This window comes from Dermochelys coriacea, chromosome 24, assembly GCF_009764565.3.
Source record: "Dermochelys coriacea isolate rDerCor1 chromosome 24, rDerCor1.pri.v4, whole genome shotgun sequence".
In the NCBI taxonomy this organism is placed as follows: Eukaryota; Metazoa; Chordata; order Testudines; family Dermochelyidae; genus Dermochelys; species Dermochelys coriacea.
In genome coordinates this window covers 185,542-202,310 of record NC_050091.1, presented here as the reverse complement: position 1 = coordinate 202,310, position 16,769 = coordinate 185,542, and the positions used below count along the sequence as shown (strand labels likewise).

The 16,769-nt window shown below is 39.9% G+C and overlaps 1 protein-coding gene across 1 annotated transcript in view; it reads right to left on the bottom strand.

Annotated features, from left to right (window-relative positions):
* ASH1L (ASH1 like histone lysine methyltransferase) overlaps nucleotides 1-16,769 on the bottom strand; it is a 159,081-nt gene that overhangs the window by 117,731 nt on the left and 24,581 nt on the right. The window contains 1 exon segment of the mRNA XM_038383327.2: nucleotides 15,034-15,556. Coding sequence (XP_038239255.1) covers nucleotides 15,034-15,456 — 423 coding nt within the window. The 5' untranslated portion in view covers nucleotides 15,457-15,556.

Genomic DNA, 16,769 nt, shown 5'->3' with positions numbered 1-16,769 from the left:
AGGAATCATGCAACTTTGTTAGCTGGACCTCAAATTCCATATGTCCTAAGCTTCAAAAACAGACTCCAACGAGAGACTGCCGAATTGGAATTAATCTGCAAACTGGATACAATTAACTTAGGCTTGAATAGAGACTGGGAATGGATGAGTCATTACACAAAGTAAAACTATTTCCCCATGTTATTTCTCCCCCCCACCCCACCCCACCCCCCACTGTTCCTCATATTCTTGTTAACTGCTGGAAATAGCCTACCTTGCTTGTCACCATGAAAGGTTTTCCTCCTTCCCCCCCTGCTGCTGGTGATGGCTTATCTTAAGTGATCACTCTCCTTACAGTGTGTATGATAAACCCATTGTTTCATGTTGTGTGTGTGTGTGTGTATATATCAATCTCCCCTCTGTTTTTTCCCACCAAATGCATCCGATGAAGTGAGCTGTAGCTCACGAAAGCTTATGCTCTAATAAATTTGTTAGTCTCCAAGGTGCCACAAGTACGCCTTTTCTTTATATGTCCAATAGTTTCTGGTATGCCCCACAAGAAAAAACCCAGAGAAAAGCAGCAGAACAGTGCATCATGCGATATTTGCCCAGTAATGCTGAATGGCTAGTGGATATTGCTGCCGATCTATGTGGATGCAATGTTCAACAATGGAAATGCCATAACAAAGTCATGTGGACACACTTTAGTTCACTACTTTTAAATCACTACACTGAGAGCAAACTATAGAGTTTCAGAGTAGCAGCCGTGTTAGTCTGTATTCGCAAAAAGAAAAGGAGTACTTGTGGCACCTTAGAGACTAACAAATTTATTAAAGCATAAGCTTTTGTGAGCTACAGCTCACTTCATCGGATGCATTTGGTGGGAAAAAACAGAGGGGAGATGATATATATACACACACACACACACACACACACACACACACACACAACATGAAACAATGGGTTTATCATACACACTGTAAGGAGAGTGATCACTTAAGATAAGCCATCACCAACAGCAGGGGGGGGAAAGGAGGAAAACCTTTCATGGTGACAAGCAGGTAGGCTAATTCCAGCAGTTAACAAGAATATCAGAGGAACAGTGGGGGGTGGGGTGGGAGGGAGAAATACCATGGGGAAATAGTTTTACTTTGTGTAATGACTCATCCATTCCCAGTCTCTATTCAAGCCTAAGTTAATTGAGTGACCAGAGAGATTGAAGTGTTCTCCAACTGGTTTTTGAATGTTATAATTCTTGACGTCTGATTTGTGTCCATTCATTCTTTTACGTAGAGACTGTCCACTTTGACCAATGTACATGGCAGAGGGGCATTGCTAGCACATGATGGCATATATCACATTGGTAGATGCGCAGGTGAACGAGCCTCTGATAGTGTGGCTGATGTGATTAGGCCCTATGATGGTATCCCCTGAATAGATATGTGGACAGAGTTGGCAACGGGCTTTGTTGCAAGGATAGGTTCCTGGGTTAGTGGTTCTGTTGTGTGGTGTGTGGTTGCTGGTGAGTATTAGCTTCAGATTGGGGGGCTGTCTGTAAGCAAGGACTGGCCTGTCTCCCAAGATCTGAGAGAGCGATGGCTCGTCCTTCAGGATAGGTTGTAGATCCTTGATGATGCGTTGGAGAGGTTTTAGTTGGGGGCTGAAGGTGATGGCTAGTGGCGTTCTGTTATTTTCTTTGTTGGGCCTGTCCTGTAGTAGGTGACTTCTGGGTACTCTTCTGGCTCTGTCAATCTGTTTCTTCACTTCAGCAGGTGGGTATTGTAGTTGTAGGAATGCATGATAGAGATCTTGTAGGTGTTTGTCTCTGTCTGAGGGGTTGGAGCAAATGCGGTTATATCGTAGCGCTTGGCTGTAGACAATGGATCGAGTGGTATGATCTGGATGAAAGCTAGAGGCATGTAGGTAGGAATAGCGGTCAGTAGGTTTCCGATATAGGGTGGTGTTTATGTGACCATCGCTTATTAGCACCGTAGTGTCCAGGAAGTGGATCTCTTGTGTGGACTGGTCCAGGCTGAGGTTGATGGTGGGATGGAAATTGTTGAAATCATGGTGGAATTCCTCAAGAGCTTCTTTTCCATGGGTCCACATGATGAAGATGTCATCAATGTAGCGCAAGTAGAGTAGGGGCATTAGGGGACGAGAGCTGAGGAAGCGTTGTTCTAAGTCAGCCATAAAAATGTTGGCATACTGTGGGGCCATGCGGGTACCCATCGCGGTACGGCTGATTTGAAGGTATACATTGTCACCAAATGTGAAATAGTTATGGGTCAGGACAAAGTCACAAAGTTCTGCCACCAGGTTAGCCGTGACAGTATCGGGGATACTGTTCCTGACGGCTTGTAGTCCATCTTTGTGTGGAATGTTGGTGTAGAGGGCTTCTACATCCATAGTGGCTAGGATGGTGTTTTTAGGAAGATCACCAATGGACTGTAGTTTCCTCAGGAAATCGGTGGTGTCTCGAAGATAGCTGGGAGTGTTGGTAACGAAGGGCCTGAGGAGGGAGTCTACATAGCCAGACAATCCTGCTGTCAGGGTGCCAATGCCTGAGATGATGGGGCGTCCAGGATTTCCAGGTTTATGGATCTTGGGTAGCAGATAGAATACCCCAGTTCGGGGCTCCAGGGGTGTGTCTGTGCGGATTTGTTCTTGTGCTTTTTCAGGGAGTTTCTTGAGCAAATGCTGTAGTTTCTTTTGGTAACTCTCAGTGGGATCAGAGGGTAATGGCTTGTAGAAAGTGGTGTTGGAGAGCTGCCTAGTAGCCTCTTGTTCATACTCCGACCTATTCATGATGACGACAGCACCTCCTTTGTCAGCCTTTTTGATTATGATGTCAGAGTTGTTTCTGAGGCTGTGGATGGCACGGTGTTCTGCATGGCTGAGGTTATGGGGTAAGCGATGCTGCTTTTCCACAATTTCAGCTCGTGCACGTCGGCGGAAGCAGTCTATGTAGAAATCCAGGCTGCTGTTTCGACCTTCAGAAGGAGTCCACCCAGAATCCTTCTTTTTGTAGTGTTGGCAGGAAGGTCTCTGTGGGTTAATATGTTGGTCAGAGGTGTGTTGGAAATATTCCTTGAGTCTGAGACGTCGAAAATAGGATTCTAGGTCACCACAGAACTGTATCATGTTCGTGGGGGTGGAGAGGCAAAAGGAGAGGCCCTGAGATAGGACAGATTCTTCCGCTGGGCTAAGAGTATAGTTGGATAGATTAACAATATTGCTGGGTGGGTTACGGGAACCATTGTTGTGGCCCCTTGTGGCATATAGTAGTTTAGATAGCTTAGTGTCCTTTTTCTTTTGTAGAGAATCAAAGTGTGTTTTGTAAATGGCTTGTCTAGTTTTTGTAAAGTCCAGCCACGAGGAAGTTTGTGTGGAAGGTTGGTTCTTTATGAGAGTATCCAGTTTTGAGAGCTCATTCTTAATCTTTCCCTGTTTGCTGTAGAGGATGTTGATCAGGTGGTTCCGCAGTTTCCTTGAGAGTGTGTGGCACAAGCTGTCAGCATAGTCTGTGTGGTATGTAGATTGTAATGGATTTTTTACCTTCAGTCCTTTCGGTATGATGTCCATCTGTTTGCATTTGGAGAGGAAGATGATGTCTGTCTGTATCTGTGCGAGTTTTTTCATGAAGTTGACAGATTTCCACTCTATACGGCTAAATTGCCATGTAAAGGTCTTATTGTGTTGCTGAATATTGGACATTGGAATTGTGTTGCTTATGATTTCCTTACTTTTAAATATTTGTGTTGTTGTAAGGAAACAGTGTTGATCAAATTTAATTCAAAATAAACAGATTTTTATAGGAATATGGTAAGCATCAGAAAGCTATTATGGAGGCCTGTAGTGTCAAACAAAAAAACGACAGTAACCTCATCTCACTGCCCCCACTTTCAGTCCATCCTTGTCACCTAATGCCTAGAAAAATAGATAGGCTTTGAAATATGCCCAGAAATTTTACTAATGTGGGCTTTGGTAAACCAAACAGGTGAATTCCAGAGCCAAAGACCTCCACATACAGAAAGCCCTGCCAACATCCTTCTTCCATTTGAACAAGAGTTGTAGCTCAAGTGCCTCTACTGCTCACAAATGCAACAGTACCACTCACACAGAGAGGCACTCTCTCAAACAACTAGGTCCACTTAAAAATCAGTACCTTCAACTCCACCCAAAAAGTAACAGAATATAGATTACATAGAACTCATGCAATGTGCTGAATGGCACATGGCTTAATAAAAATGCGTGGTATCTTTAAGCTTACATATGCCCTCACAATATAGGTCCATTGAGTCATCGATGACTGTAGCAAGGGCTACATATGAAAAACTGTAGCATTCATCTGGTCAAGAACAGATTAAATTCTTGGTCACTGCTACTGTAACAAATAGCTGCCACACTCTCTCAATCAGGGGTGCAAATGTAATCTTTGACAACTTTTCATGTTGCTTTCCCCAAACTACTAATGTTATCTCAGTCTTATCAGGGTTGAGCCTCAGTGAACTGGCCCTCATCCAACAATTTCATTTAAACCTCAGGTCATTTGTTCCAGTGTCAGCCAGTTCAGATGAGATGGAGATGCAGAGTCGGATGTCTTCAGCATATTAAAAGACACCATAGTCCATGATTCCATGCTAACCTTCATATAAACATTCAACAGGAATGAACAGCAAGAAATGCTGCAGAACCATCCATGAAAAGAGATCTCAGGATAAAGAGCAACTGCCCAAACCACCACCTAGAACCTGAGGACTAAAGGAGAGCCTCAGCAGTATGAAATTAGACATTTAAACAAAATTGTAAGATTTGCCTTTATTTGCAGATGAGTTACAAGTAAACACAGCAGGGATGGACTTGAAAGGGAAAAACCTGGATAGGTTTTCTTTTTTGCTTCCTTATAACGCATAATGATGACTTTTGAAAGTGTTTTTTGTTTTGTTTTGTTTTGTTTTTTAAACACTTTAAAATTTCAGGTTTTGCCTAAGCTGGAAAACTCTATAGTTGAATCCTCACAAGCTTCAGCAGCATTCAAGCTTCAAAACATCACCCCCACATCCAACAAGCTAGCTACCTTGAGCTTAACACTGCACTTAATTTGAGCTAGCAATTTGTGTGTGTGGATGTGCGTCCGGCTAGGGGTAACCCTTGAGCTAACGATGCAATGAAGACATATCTATGTTTACTGGAAAACTAGAGCAGAGAGTGAACATTAAGTAATTGAGAGGGAAAAGAGAGAAAGAAATTTTTAGTTAGGCAATCTAAAACTCTGTTTTGTGTTTGTTTTCCTTTACTTAACTTTAAGCGCTAAAAATTCTCGAGAAAGAAAGCCTTTGATAAAGATTCAGCACTTCCACTGTTTCAATTAAGATGTAAAAACTACCAACGTACATCTTCTATGACCAAGACTTTTTTTTTTTTAATATCTTTTGTATTGGACCCAGACCTGAAGAATAGCTCTGTGTAGCTCAAAAGTTTCGTCTTTCTCAGCAACAGATATTACCTCACTCACCTTGTCTCTCTAATATCGTGGGACCGATGGAGCTACAACACTGTATACATGCCTTATATTTCTAACGTTAATAAAAAGGCAGACACAGACATTATAAAAAAAGGGTTTAGACCTTTACCTATCGTAAAAGGACTAATAGCACAAGCTCCATTTTAAAAAAATCCTTTGGAAGCCACTCAGAGAAATAAAGGTTTCAGAGTAGCAGCCGTGTTAGTCTGTATTCGCAAAAAGAAAAGGAGTACTTGTGGCACCTTAGAGACTAACAAATTTATTAGAGCATAAGCTTTCGTGAGCTACAGCTCATTTCATTGGATGCATTTGGCATCCAATGAAGTGAGCTGTAGCTCATGAAAGCTTATGCTCTAATAAATTTGTTAGTCTCTAAGGTGCCACAAGTACTCCTTTTCTTTTTTCAGAGAAATAAAGAAAACTGGTTCTTATCTGCTCTGGAGAACAACTGGAAAGGGCACACTGCTGTTTATACTCAATGGTTTAACTTAAAGGGACATACATTTCCATGTTTAACAATAAAAAAAAAGGTCTTCCACACAATATTTTAATATGGCTTAGCATGGCAGGAAATGTTCTGTTTAATTTCAATACTACTTTATAGGAATGACAAGCCAAACAAAGTGTTGCCAAGTGTTGAAGAGACAGACCCTCTCAGGTCTCTGACATAGGATGGAAGACAGGGTTTCAGGGTGTTTAGATTTTTATCCCATGTCCACTGTCATTAGCATGCATTCCTAATTTTGTGGTAATTTGATATCTAATATGATGTTTGGAATAGAATTGGAAAGGGGCAAGGTGTTAGTATCAAAATTAGTTTGAATTAAAACAATATTAAAATGAAGACATTCACTTCAAGCCCTTAATTTTCAGAGATGTATTTTATTTATTCCATTTTTACTGTCTTTTTTGTTTTAAAAATACACCTGAAGCTCTGGGTGTACAAGTTTTTAAAAAAATAAATTCAAACAAATCTTTAAATTCTACCAATTCACCTCAAAACTCTTAAATAAGCCACTTCCCATCAAAATGTATCCCTTTTCCAAGGAAAAGTCTGGAGAACAAATAGGCCTTGCAGCATGACCTGAAAATCCACAGATTCAGCCTGTGATGAACTGAGGTGGGAGCAAATTCCACACCTCATAGAAAATGCACCCTCTTCAACCCACAGCAATTAAACCTGAGGGATGTTAGATCAAATGCACTGGATGATCCAGTCTAACATGTGGAGAAAGGCGATATCCAAAGGCAGAGCTTTAAGAGCATGCCAGACACATTTTATGTAGGATGCCTCTCTTTCTTCCTTAGTAGTGGTCTCTGCAATCCTTCTGATTTGACTCTCCACCTATGTACTCTCTCACTCTCTAAAGGCTTGTCTACACTGCAACATTGTTGACAAAACTGTTGTCTTTCACAGGTACTTTAAAAAGTTCCCCCCAACCCCACGAAAGACAAAAGTTTTGCCAACACAAAACTTGTGGCAGCGTGAACACGGCTTTGTCGGCAGGAGCACTCTGGAAGCATTACCGACAGAGTGTATTTACACACACTAACTTTTAGTGACAAGATTGTGTCGACACAGCCTTGTCGCTAAAAGCTGCATAGTGTAGACAAGCCCTAGCTTTTTTTTTTTTAAAACAGTACAACAGTCAAAGAAGTGATGAGCCACTGAAGCCACCTACAAGTTCCTTCCTTCTCTGACACACATGGAGGAAGGACATTCTGAGCCAGTTCACCTGGACAACAACATGGGAATGCAGGCCTGGAGAATGGAGCCAAGCCACCTGAAGTGCACAGCAAAAAACTCCATCACCAAAAAATAAAAACTGTGGAAGATAATCATCAGTGAATTTTACATTGAAGTATTTTCAACTATGAGCCATGAACTGTGTCTATTTGTATGGGGGTGGAAGGGATGCAAATGGAGTATTTCATGGTAACAAAATAAATTAATGTTGCCACAGAATTTAGGGACTGTTGCCAAGAAGCAACCACCGACCTAAACCCTGTCTGTAAACCCTGGCTATAATCAACAGGCTGTTAAAAATGCCAAAAGATTTTTCCATAGCACAGACAAGGCTTTAGAATCTTGTACCTTTTCTCACTACTGCATCTTATTTTTTCACAATGCAAAGTACATGTGTTTGGAGTAACTCTTCCTGACAATGTTAAAAACGGTTTATTCCTGCCTCCATTAGCATTTTATTATTTATTCTTTATATTACAGTTGTACCTAAGGATCCCAATAAAGAATAAGAGACCCTTTGTGCTAGGTGCTGTGCAAATATGTAGTAAAAAGACAGTAGCTGTCCCAGAGTGCTTATAGTCTAGGTTTCTGACAAGGCATAGCATGTAGTTGAAACATTTTGGGGGTGAGGTGAGGAAAAGAAGAAAAACTAATGTGTTTTGCGTAATAAGTATTAGTCTCAGCTCACCATCTAGTTAGATATGGTCAGATGGCAGTGTTCTGTAGTTATTATAGTAGAGAAGAATCTGATGGAAGGACTTGAAAGAGAATAAGGTGATGGTTTTATGGATTACAATGGGGAGGTTTTCCAAAGTGCGAGACACAAGACTGTAAAGGTACTTATAGCAATTAAACTGTTAACAATACCATCACAGCTGCACCTGTTGCTAACAGGTATTGGGGACTTGTCTACCCTTACAATAATGGTACCACCATTATTCACCACCAGTGCAGCTCCAATGTATCTAACCCTGCTCAGCCTACACTAGGACAGAGAGATGCAGTAATTTTAAGTCACTTTTTATATATAAATTAATCCTGGTCTTTTCAGCACCAAATGAAGTATTTAGCAGAGTATATCACTTGAGTGGAAGTTATTGGGCCCATTGCCTTTCTTGGGTAGAAAGTAATATTGTACCTGGGAGCCATCTTGAAAGAGAAGCCAGGGCCTGCATTTTATGCTTTTACATTTAAAACTGTAAAAACAAATAGCTCCCATTGAAAACATTTACATAAAACCAACTAATTTCAACTTTTTTCTTCTTTTTTTTTTAAATAAAAAACAAATATATCAACCATGTCACTGAGATTGTTCATTCCCTGCTTGGGATCTTCCCCTCCTCCTGGGCCTCTTTCAAATCCCCCTAGAATGATCTATCATCTTTCTCACCTCACCCCTACCTCCCCAATTACTATATACAGGGGAGCAAGAATACATCCAATTATGGGCTTCTTTAAAGTTGGCATTTTTATTCCTGTGGAATGACTTTTCAAACAAATCCAAGCACAGGTGACAAAATGTTAGCAGGATGTTTCTACTAAAATGATTGGCAGTGAAATAATTAATGTTATTATTTACCTTGCCATCACTATTTTTCAAATTTACTGCCCCACTGTGTTGAAAAAGACAATTCAAATTTTTGAACGCTATTATCTAGTCTGTCCCCAGACCTTGAAAGACAGCACTGCATTGCAACTGGGTAGCTATTTTTGCAACCAGAAAGTCTACAAATATAAATTTATTTAAAATGAAAGCTTGAAACTTGCATACACATGAAAAAAAAAATCTGGATCAAGATATATGTCTGTTTAAACTGATAAACTGGGAATCATCTTTGTTACCCAATTTCTTCCTCATCCCTATCCTTCTAGGTATATTTTATCCCTACTTGTCTGTCAAATCAATCACTTAGACTTTTAGATTTTTGGGGCATGCACCTGTCTTGTGTTTTCTATATAGCACTTAACATAACTGTGCAATATAAGTAATTTATTCAAACAACTCAAATATATATATATATATATATATATATATATATATATATATATATATACACACACACACACACACACACACACACACTTGCATTTATATATAGATACTCTACATTTACATACTCCTTGGCATGTATTTTCAGTGTCTTTAGTGATAATTTTAGTGGCATGACAATATTGTCTTGGATCTACAACTAGAGTTCAGGAATGTGGAAATTATATACCAGGGTAGATTGACTTCAAATTAAAGTGATTTAAAACCTCATATTTTAATCATGATTTAAATCAGCAAGCAGGAAGTCTTATTTTAAATCATCAGTTTTAGTCTTGTTTTGCATTTGTAATTTTTAGATATCTTCCTAATGAAAGGTTGATTCTCATTGACTGGTAATCATTAAACCACATGGATTTGCAACGAAATATAATCTTTACTCTAAAATTGAGACTTCATTTCGCTAATCAGGAAGATAAACAATTATTTAAGCAATTTTAACATACATTAGGATTCCTCATTTTTACATTTTTATTATGTTAGAAAATGATGACAGATTTCCTATTTACTAGATGACGATAATTGTTTTACTTATGATTTGTCTCAGGCTCTATTTGGATGGAAATTCGAATTCAATTAGAGATAAAAAAAAGCATTTTATTTTTTTTCTTTCATTAGTTAAATAAAACTACCTTAAAATGTTCTGATACATAAAGGGAAAAAAGTTTATCAAAACATGTTTGGCATTTAAAACTAACTGATTTATTAAACAAAGGTATTATCTGTAATTTATTAAACGTATTATCTGTAACTAGAGAGTTGTACTGATTGTTTCTGATCATCTTATCCTTCAGGATTTTAGAACTAATAGATCTGATCCTCTCACACCTTCACATACTGGAAAAGGAAAATAACCTTTCCTGCTTTTTCAATTCCCAATCAGTGTCTCAACTTTGAAGTGGTTACTAAACTGACCTAGTTGAATAAATTGAAAAGAAAATATTCTCTCTGAACTGCAGAAAAGGCTACTGCTGTCAAAAGCTGGTTAGCACTTCAACAAACTCTGGTTCCAGTTAATTAGTCAGTGACTTCCACCACTTCAATGGTCTGACTTTCTTTAAAAGTTCAACAGCAAACATGTATTGCTTGAATGTTTTTTTTCAAGGTTCAATTTTTTTTTAAATTGAAGTTAACACAGTATAGTAAATTTAGGCCTTAATGCAGGTCGTCATCATTTCAAATTTAATTTTTAAAAAGTTTTATTTTAAATAAGAAAAATGTATTTTATTTAAGTAAAAAATCTGAGTTTATTTTTAAAACGTCATCCATTTTTATCTGTCATGTTATATCCAATATTAGAATTTTTCACAGAAGTACACATTGGTGTGAAATTTGTTCCTACTTCCTCCCATGCAGTGAATATCCAAGGGGCCTGATAAAAAATAAAGAAGTTTTATGCTATTTGCAGTGGGGTTTTTAATAAGCTTGAGACAAGTAATTTCTGACATGCAATAGGTTCACACCGATTATACAAATGAATATTGCCCAGTAAAACACAGTGGAAAAAAACATATGTTGCCTTTGCTTTGTACATGAAACACTTTGCATGATTTAGTCTGGAGGAGAAGGCAGGAGATTTCAGCCACTACTGTTATTACACTGTATCTATTCTTTAAGGGCAAGGACAAATGCTTAAAGTTGAGAATGTGCTTAAGTGTGATAATCTCATCAATGGGGGAGGGTGCGTGTGTCAGTCAGCAGAAAATCAGGTCCTTAATGCCACATGACCAAGAGTTCTATTCTGCCACCTCCAGTGGATAGGTTCTGCCTGATAGATGTTGCTGGCTGTGTGTTTATATAGGCAACTTAGCTGGGGAGGGCAGGATAGGGAAACGTAACACCCTTCAGTCTTGAGAGCTTCCCAGGGCAGCAGCAGCAATGTAGAAAGCGGGGGACTTGCATTAAGGAAGGGAGCTGACCGGCAGGAATAATTGTGGCATATTATCAGGATAAATTGTCTAGGGTTGCCATGTGGCATGAGGGTAGATGGTGGTAGGATGCTGAGGGAGTATAAAGAGAAGGGTGAATAGTTAGGGAGGTTGGTAATAAGGGGAGATGAGTATTAGAGGAGGGTTGGTTTGAGGGAAGGGACTTGGCCCTCAACTCAGCATAGTACTTCAGCCCATGTTTAACTTTAAACTTCAACGGAATGTAGGCACAACACAAATGTTTTGCTGAATCACGGTCTTAGATAAGCAGTGAAGAGAAGCAGTGAAAAGGGGCACTTTGCTCTAGAATAGCATTTTAGTTCGTTGGAGAAATCGTTATGCATATTGGGAAATGTATTTTGTAACAAGATGTGTACATAAAAAGAGACAGTAATCATACACACTTATTTTTGTAACCCTTGTCCACTCATCCTATTTATCCCATCTATTACTGTAGTTCTCGTTGCACATCTTATCAAAACAAGAGTTCCTTGAAGCACGGGCTGTCTTCTCATATTTGTAAAACACCTAGAACATTTTGGGTGCTACTGCATTATAAGCAGTACATTGTAAGTCTTCATTCCATCAGATCCATTGTTCTTTTTCCCTTCCAAACACTGACTAATGAGTAGCAATATCAATGGCTAGGAGCTAAGCATTAAAAATTGTTTAGCAGGGGATACAAATCTGGTTACTATAGTCATGAGCATGGTATAAATACACAGTTGTCACTGTAAGTGGAAGCAAGAGACTAAAAATGGTACTACTACTTACTCTGGTCACATACACTTAGGATACCAGCAAAAACTAGTTTTTACTACTGTAAACACTACAACAAAGTCAAATTAGTTAATCATCAGAGGGATAGCTGTGTTAGTCTGGATCTTTAAAAGGGGCAAAGAGTCTTGTGGCACCTTACAGACTAACAGACGTATTGGAGCATAAGCTTTCGTGGGTGAATACCCACTTTGTCAGCTGTATGTAGTGGAAATTTCCAGAGGCAGGTATAAATATGCAAGCAAGAATCAGGCTAGGGATAACAAAGTTAGTTCATTCAGGGAGGATGAGGCCCTCTTCTAGCAGTTGAGGTGTGAATACCAAGGGAGGAGAAACTTCTTTTGTAGTTGGCTAGCCAGTCACAGTCTGTATTTAATCCTGAGCTGATAATGTAAAATTTGCAAATTAACTGAAACTCATTTGATCCAATGAAGTGAGCTGTAGCTCATGAAAGCTTATGCTCAAATAAATTTGTTAGTCTCTAAGGTCCACAAGTACTCCTTTTCTTTTTGCGAATACAGACAAACATGGCTGCTACTCTGAAACCTGAAACTCAGTAGTTTCTCTTTGAAGTCTGGTCCTGAAGTTTTTGCTGCAGGATGGCTACCTTTAAATCTGCTATTGTGTGTCCAGTGAGGTTGAACTCTTCTCCTACAGGTTTTTGTATACTGCCATTCCTAATATCTGATTTGCGTCCATTTATCCTTTTATGTAGAGACTGTCCAGTTTGGCCGATGTACATAGCAGGGGGCATTGCAGCCACATGATGGCGTATATTATATTGGTGGACGTGTAGGTGAATGAACTGGTCGATTTGGTTAGGTCCTGTGATCGTGTCGCTGGTGTAGATATGTAGGCAGAGTTGGCATCGAGGTTTGTTGCATGGATTGGTTCCTGAGTTAGAGTTACTATGTTGCGGTGTGTAGTTGCTGGTGAGAATATGCTTCAGGTTGGCAGGTTGTCTGTGGGCAACGACTGACCTTCCTCCCAAGGTCTGTGAAAGTGAGGAATTATTGTCCAGGATGGGTTGCAGATCCCCTGATGATGTGTTGGAGAGGTTTTAGCTGAGGACTGTATGTGATGGGCCTGTGGAGTTTTGCTGGTTTGTTTCTTGGGCTTGTCTTGCAGCAGGAGGCTTCTGGGTACACATCTGGCTTTGTTTATCTGTTTCCTTATTTCCTTGGGTGGGTATCGCAGTTTTGAGAATGCTTGGTGAAGATCTTGTAGATGTTGGTCTCTGTCTGAGGGGTTGGAGCAAATGCGATTGTACCTCAGTGCTTGGCTGTAGACAATGGATCGTGTGGTGTGACCGGGATGGAAGCTGGAAGCATGAAGGTAGGCAGGTTTTTGGTATAGGGTGGTGTTAACGTGACCATCACTTATTTGCACCGTGGTCTAGGTCTAGGAAGCGGACCTCCCGTGTAGATTGGTCCAGGCTGAGGTTGATGGTGGGGTGGAAGCTGTTGAAATCGTGGTGGAATTCTTCCAGGGTTTCCTTCCCATGCATCCAGATGATGAAGATGTCATCAGTGTAACGTAGGTAGAGAAGGGGCGTGAGTGGACGAGAGCTGAGGAAGCGCTGTTCCAGGTCAGCCATAAAAATGTTGGCATATTGTGGGGCCATGCGGGTGCCCATAACGGTGCCACTGGTCTGGAGGTATATATTGTCACCAAATTTGAAATAATTGTGCATGAGGATAAAGTTACAGAGCTCAGCAACCAGTTGTGCTGTGGCATCATCAGGGATACTGTTCCTGACAGCTTGTATTCCATCTGTGTGTGGGATGTTTGTGTAGAGAGCCTCTACATCCATGGTGGCTAGGATGGTGTTTTCTGGAAGATCACCAGTACACTGTAGTTTTCTCAGGAAATCAGCAGTGTCACGGAGATAGCTGGGAGTGCTAGTGGCGTAGGGCCTGAGTAGAGTCTCCACATATCCAGACAGTCCTTCAGAGAGAGTGCCAATGCCCGAGATGATGGGGCGTCCAAGGAACCAATCCATGCACCAAACCTCGATGCCAACTCTGCCCACATATCTATACCAGCGACACCATCACAGGACCAAACCGGATCAGCCACACCATCACCGGTTCATTCACCTGCACGTCCACCAATGTAATGTACGCCATCATGTGCCAGCAATACCCCTCTGCTATGTACGTCGGCCAAAATGGGCAGTCCCTACGTAAAAGGATAAATGGACACAAATCAGATATTAGGAATGGCAATATACAAAAACCTGTAGGAGAAAACTTCAATCTCGCTGGACACACAATAGCAGATTTAAAGGTAGCCATCCTGCAGCAAAAACTTCAGGACCAGACTTCAAAGAGAAACTACTGAGCTTCAGTTCATTTGCAAATTTGACACTATCAGCTCAGGATTAAACAAAGACTGTGAATGGCTAGCCAATTACAAAAGCAGTTTCGCCTCCCTTGGTGTTCACACCTCAACTGCTAGAAAAGGGCCTCATCGTCCCTGATAGAACTAACCTCGTTATCCCTAGCCTGATTCTTGCTTGCATATTTATACCTGCCTCTGGAAATTTCCACTACATGCATCTGACGAAGTGAGTATTCACCCATGAAAGCTTATGCTCCAATACGTCTGTTAGTCTATAAGGTGCCACAGGACTCTCCGACACTTAAACTAGTTAATGAAGAGCAAAATGAGTTCTCTGCTGAGCCAAACATCATCAACAGAACGGCCATTAAATTCTGAGACCAGAGTCTTCATTGCTGGTAATGATATACAAAGCAGTCAACATACTGCATGATCTTGCATTGGAGACAGAAAAACTTTGTTTAGATTAGTAATTTTGAATTGACTTGACCTGGAAATTACTAGTGGATATTAAATATGTAACGGGGAGATGTCACTTCTCTGACCATAACCAGACTTTAGAATGAAGACTGTTCCTCAGATATGTATTTCATACAGGGATGTAACTTGACCAATGGCACATACAACCCCTCACAGGATAATCTAGGAGTTGGGAACCACTTAATAGTATATAAACACTACTCACTTGTTTTGAAGGACAATGTTCATTCTTCTCATCTGTCATTGTCCCACTCTTTGATGCCTTTCTAGGTTGCTTGATAGTGGTTTTTATGGCAGGCCGGCACACATAATTCTCCAGGTTCTTAGGGGGCTTTTTAGTTCTCTTAGCTTGAAGACCAATTTTCAATTTTAAATTTCCTTCTGAAAAATTTGTTTCTTTCACTGAAAACTGTTGCTGTGCATCAGTCAGACCCTCATTCTTCCCAGGCTCAGTGTTGCTCCCCTCCCAGTTCTTCTTCTTAATATCTTCTTCCTCCTTGGTGCTACTCTCTAGATCTACTTCTCTCTTGCCTATCACTATGTCAGTATTGACTGCAGAGGGGCTTTTCCCAGAAAAACCTTCGGAATCAGAACCCAACCCTAACATAGCAGTATTCTGAGGGTCCATCACAGGTGCAGTATATGCCTTCAGAGGATTTTAGGGAAGGTTTACAGAGGTATGTTCCACAGAAAAGTCTCTTCTACAACTTGCAACAACATCTTTTACACTGTAAGAGAAACACAAAAAATAGAATAAATCATTTTTTATTTTAAAGAAATTAATGAAACATTCTTATCATTAATGACCAGAAAACAAACATAAAAAGCTTATTTCTAGACAAAAGTTCCAAACAATGAGCATCAGATACATTCAGAGGGTATGACAAAACTCCCAAATCTCCACTGATCTACAGCAGGAACCTACCAGCTCTCTTCTGTCAAGCTATAGTTTTTAGATATTGGCTAGTAAAATTTAATCTGATTATTGGTTTAAAAGCCTGCAACTGTAGGTCCTATAGGGTCTCTTCAGTTGAAAACTCCTGAACAAATACAGCCAATTTCAAAATTATTTTCCTATCAGTGACACTTACCCACTCCTCCCCTACAGCCCCACTGTAAAACTGGAAGCATATACCTACCCAGTTTTCCATCCACAAATCTCACCCCAGGTTTGTTTGTTTTTTTGAGTTATAGGCAACTTTTGATCTCAGCTGTTATTCAAAAATCCAAGTCTCAAGACTGGGGAAAATAATGGGATAGTCTGTTTTTATCTCCTACAAACACCAGGAAACAGTTATACACTTAATGGTAAAATTTGCCATTAAAAACTGTTTTCTGCCTTCTAGCCGACTCCACTTCTAATACAACTGCTAAAGAGGCGTCTCTACTCAGCTCAGATTCATTAAAAGACAACATAGCCATTGGTCACTCCAGAGGCTCAGACACAAAACTCTAAAGTAGACACTAGCTCCTGATTGTGTTGGAGAATAGGAAATGGCGATTATGACAAAGAAAATCTGCTAAATGGCAGCTCAGAACTACCACCCACTGTAAAATGGTAGAAGAATACCATTATTTACTGTTCAATCATGTGCAAGAAATTAGGTAACATTTTATGGTTCCACTTTCACACTATAACACAAGAAACAATTTCTCTTTTAGAGCTGATAAATATTTTCTGTTCTAGAAAGGACTATTTTCCATTAGTATTTCTTCTTATTTATATATACATACCTTTAAAGGGCAGAACACTTTTAAAGGCTGTTGTCATAGCAACATTCTCCGACCATGAAATTTGATCAGATTTGCTTTCTTTCAAGTTTCTACAAGTTGCAACTTTCACTGCGCCAAACAATCAAGCAATCTTTTTTCTTAGCAACTTTGCATTTAATAAATTACACATACTGACTAAGTTGAAGGCCAAGCACATCAAACAGAAAT